General features: G+C 52.7%; 1 protein-coding gene across 1 annotated transcript in view; it reads left to right on the forward strand.

Annotated features, from left to right (window-relative positions):
* Window positions 1–2,170: 2,170 nt before the first annotated feature.
* KPNA2 (karyopherin subunit alpha 2) overlaps window positions 2,171–4,353 on the forward strand; it is a 9,458-nt gene continuing 7,275 nt past the window's right edge. Inside the window, exons 1-4 of the mRNA XM_019542371.1 lie at window positions 2,171–2,241; window positions 2,326–2,447; window positions 2,582–2,719; window positions 3,413–3,501. Coding sequence (XP_019397916.1) covers window positions 2,373–2,447; window positions 2,582–2,719; window positions 3,413–3,501 — 302 coding nt within the window. The 5' untranslated portion in view covers window positions 2,171–2,241; window positions 2,326–2,372. The remainder of the gene's footprint in view (window positions 2,242–2,325; window positions 2,448–2,581; window positions 2,720–3,412; window positions 3,502–4,353) is intronic.

The following is a 4,353-nucleotide window of genomic DNA, read 5'->3' on the forward strand; positions in this document are numbered from 1 at the left end:
GCGTTTGGAGCGGGAGCGAAGTGCAAGCGGGGTGGAGTCCTTCCAGGGAATGGGCTGTGAACCAGCTTCGGCCTCAGCCGCCTGCACTCTGCCCCTTGTCTGCCACCGGCTCTTCTGTGCCGCTGCCTGCGCAGGAATGGCGGGACTTGCCCCTGCCCTGGGGGACTTGGGACGGCACCGCCTCGCTGGCACTCGACTCCAGACTGCGAAAAGCCATTCTTCCTTACGCCCAGCCCGAACCCAGGCTCTGGCAGTCTAGGTCTAGGCCCGTCGCTCCTTGTCCCCTGGCGAACGGGTGGCTGTGGCTTTGTCTGCTTCCCGCACGTCCCTTCCCTCTCAGCACCCAGTCTCACATCAGCCCTTTTTACTTTAAGAATCAGAGCAAACTTTGTTTTAAGGCTCAGAATAAACTACGTACAAAATAAGCCCCGTCTCAGAGTGAATAAATCACGCCTTCTGCCACTTTCCTGTTGGTCACAGTGTCATTTCCCAGGGGCTTCTCGTCATCTGTCTGTGAGCGACCCTGGGTTTTGGATCTGCATGGTCAAAACGCTCTAATTAACCGATGCGTGTCATTTCGGGTGAGAGCTGAACAGCTGGGTTGTATTGCACAGGCTCCTGCTTGCTTGACTTCCATCCAGCTGTGTTGGGAAGAGTGTGTTTTGGATTCTGATCTTTTTTTGTTAATTCGTAGAGTCAAAGGTTGTAGGGGCTGGAAGGGACCTTGGAAGATCATCAGGTCCGGCCCCCTGCACTAGACAGGAAAGACAAGCGGGGTCAGTGGCAGTGCAGGAGGTGTGCACGGACATGCGGCCCCTGGAAGCGCCAGCCCCAAAACCAGGAGTGCACTTCCAGTTTCACCGCTGGCTCGGGGATTGGCCGCTGGGGGACCCCCGTCCCCCGCTGGCGATCTGGGCCCCCCGTCTCGGGGGGCACCAGTCACCCATGGTCAAGTGACCCCAGCAAGGTGACCGTCCAGTCTCCTCTTGAAGATGTCCAGCCTTTCCTCGTATAACTTGCTGTGCCAGCCTCTGATCATACGAGTGGCTCTTCTCTGGACTCTCTCAAGCTTTACCATGTCCTTGTCGAAGTGCAGCGCCCAGACCGGACGCAGAATCCAGCTGCGGTCTCACCGGTGCTGAGCAGAGCAGGGAAATCACTGCTTTGCTTTTGCTGGAGATGCATGGGAAGCACTGAGGCTTTGCAGTGGAGAAGGCAGGTGCTGATTGCCTTGAAGCGGGTGAGACTCCTCGGCCAGGAGCTCTCAGTAAGAATCCGGTTTTGATTAAGCTTTTGGAAAGCAGAGTGCTGCTGGCTTTCTTGGGCCTCAGCCCTCAGGGCCCAGAAAGGTTTCGCGTGTAAGGACCGCTCGGGTTGGCGTATTTTGCAGGTACGGTCAGGCGGCCCTGCTGTTATTAGCGGTTTGGGATCCTACGGATCAGCAAGTTGTTGTTGCTCCATCTCTCGGCCCGGCAGCGAGTATTTTTGTTGTCGTGCAGCGGTTGGGACCCACCGTTCGGGTCTCATGCTCAATTCATCCACTCGAAATGGCTGCAGCCAGACCTGGAGGGGGCCGCACCACCCAGCCAGGAGTGGAAGCTGGAGCAGGACGTGGCAGCCTGCATGGGCCATGGCTGACCTCCCAGAATAATCCCTGCGCTTCATGGGCAGCGCTGTTCCCATGGCTCAGCACCCTAAAAGGCCTTTTATGTCTTTGACATACAAAAAACTAGAACTCTTAGTTCCAAAATGATGCTTTTTATTAGATCAACTGGAAAATGGCAAGAAAATTGCCCTTGCACACTTTGGCTACATGAGCTTGTTCCCCCCTTTCTGCTCACTCTAAACCCGAAGGGTGTACAGTTGGGAGTGTAGGGCCCATGGGGGAGGACTACACCTCCCAGCATGCCTTGCTCCACCTCCCCCGGGCAGGGCGGGAGTCGTAGTCTCGTTGACCCTCTGTCCTGCACTGCACGCCGGGAGATGCAGTCCTCGGGGGTTGGGACGCGACCGAGGACAAGGCTGTCGCGAGAGCTCCGCTTGCCTCGCGAGGCGAGCTGGTTTTTTCAAACCGGCCAATGAGGAGGCTGCTGTGGCTCGAACGGACCAATGGCGGAGCGGGGCAGCGGGAAATTTAAATCCCGCCGGGGGCGGGGCCGTGGCGGAGGGGCGGGGTTGGCAGCAACGTGCTCGGCGGGTCAGTGCGGCGGCGGCCAGCGCGCGGAGCGGAGCTGTGTTGAGGTGCGGGCCGGGGCCGGGGCCGGGGCCGGGGCCGGGGGGTCCTGCGGCTCTCCCTTGTTCTCACCCCTCCCCGCTCCCTTCCAGGTCTGCCTCTTGCATCCGTGCTGCCTGCGACGCCCCGACCGGCCCAGATGTCCGCCAACGAGAACGCCAGCGCGGCCGCGGCCCGGCTGAACCGCTTCAAGAACAAGGGCAAGGACACGACGGTGAGCGCCGGCCTGGGCAGGAGGCGTCGCTTGGTTTTGGGGTCTTTTTTTGTCGTTGCTGTTGTTTTTTAACTTTTTTTAAAGCGCCGCTTTAAAGATTAAAAACAAAAGTGACAATTTCCTTTTCCCCTCAGGAAATGCGGCGGCGGCGTATCGAAGTCAACGTGGAGTTGAGGAAAGCCAAGAAAGATGACCAGATGCTTAAAAGAAGAAATGTCAGCACTTTACCGGACGATGCCACTTCGCCTCTGCAGGAAAACAGGGGCAATCAGGTACCAGCAGCCTCGGTTTTGTAGGCTTCGGGGCTGGAAGGGACTTCGGGAGATCGGCGAGTGCAGCCCCCCGTCCCATGGTCAGGAAGTCAGCCGGGGTCAAAGGGTCCCAGGAGGATAAGCATCCAAAAGTGTCTCTCCAATTGCAACAGGTTACGGCTTACTCCGGACTAGGGCTGGTCTTTCTCTTGGCACTGAAAATCTTACGTGTACAGCGACTCCTCACTAAATGTAGTCGCGTTCCTGAAAAATGCGACGTTTGATCAGATTGCGCCGCAGTAGTGACCTGCAGCCAAATGACATTATAACCGAATGACTTTGAACAAACGTGTTTTCTAATAGATCAGCAGCGTAGTAGCGAAACCACGTCAACCGGGGCGAGGTTAAGTGAGGAGTACCTGTACTTGGGAAGAGCATGCGCCAACTGCAGGGGCCTCCTCAGCCTGGCGAAGGGTTTTTAAATCCGAAAGTTTGGTAAAAGATATTTTCCAACTATTTTAAGCTGGTCTAATAAAGGATAGTGGATTCACCCAAAGAACCTTGAGTACCTGTACGGCACCGTATTTAGACCTGGTGCCTTACACATGATGTCAAAAGCACAACACCATAGGTCCTTACCAAACCAGAGAGAAACTTCTTACAAAGTTTCTACTCCTACCATAGTTCTTAAAACTGTTCCTATCCCACGGACAGGTCTGTGCACACTGGTCTGTCGAAGAAATAGTCAAAGGAATTAGCAGTAGCAACACGGAACTTCAGTTGCAGGCTACGCAGGCCGCAAGGTAAGCGACTTGATGTAAGTGTCATTTAGTGACTGGGGATAAGGAACGGGGTTTAACTCCGCAGAGCAAAAGCACCAGACATAAAGCTGAGATTTTGGCAAGTTAATATTGGGCAAATATTGCTAATAGTAAATAAATAATGCTGTATTATCTGGCCTCAGGTAAGTAAACGAGTTCTCTGAGCAGCAGTCGGTATTTAAGGGACTGAGCGTAAATGGAATTACACAAGCTCTGTGATCTCTGAATATTTAGAGGTGTTCTCTGAGCATGAGACTTAACCTGGCACTTGAACTGTACTTTTCCTTCTGTCTCATGGTCTTACAAGTGACATGGATGTTGGAAGTGTCAGATTTTTTTTATCCTCGGCTCTGTAGAGGTGGTGGGTATTGCAATTTATTTGTAAGGCTAGGATATGAGATACTAGTGCTAAGGAGCATTCCCTCAGCTTAATGCATGAAAGTGGAGGTGAATGAGGGAGAAAGCATCCTAGAGTGTTGGTTCCAAATATAGCATAATAGTTGAAGTTTGAAAAGTCCTGCACAATGATGTAGGAGGATGATTACCTGAGATGGTAGTGCAGTTTCTGGCAGTTATTGCCATTTACTTCAAGCAGTTCCAGTGCATTATTACTCTTCCACAACCATGTAGCTTAGCTTAATTTCAGATTTTTTTTAACAGTTTCAGTACAAAGTTGGATCTGTCAAAAGCAGTCTTTAAACCACTTAATGTAGTGTTCAGCTAGTCTTTATTGAACTTCTTTGGATGTTTGCCACTGTTGGAGGGATATCTTTTAAAGTAAAACTTGAGTCTTATGTTGACTAAATTGGAATCTACTGTTCAGGTTGTAGTAGA

This window comes from Crocodylus porosus, unplaced genomic scaffold, assembly GCF_001723895.1.
Source record: "Crocodylus porosus isolate Cpor-Errol unplaced genomic scaffold, CroPor_comp1, whole genome shotgun sequence".
Lineage (NCBI taxonomy): Eukaryota > Metazoa > Chordata > Crocodylia > Crocodylidae > Crocodylus > Crocodylus porosus.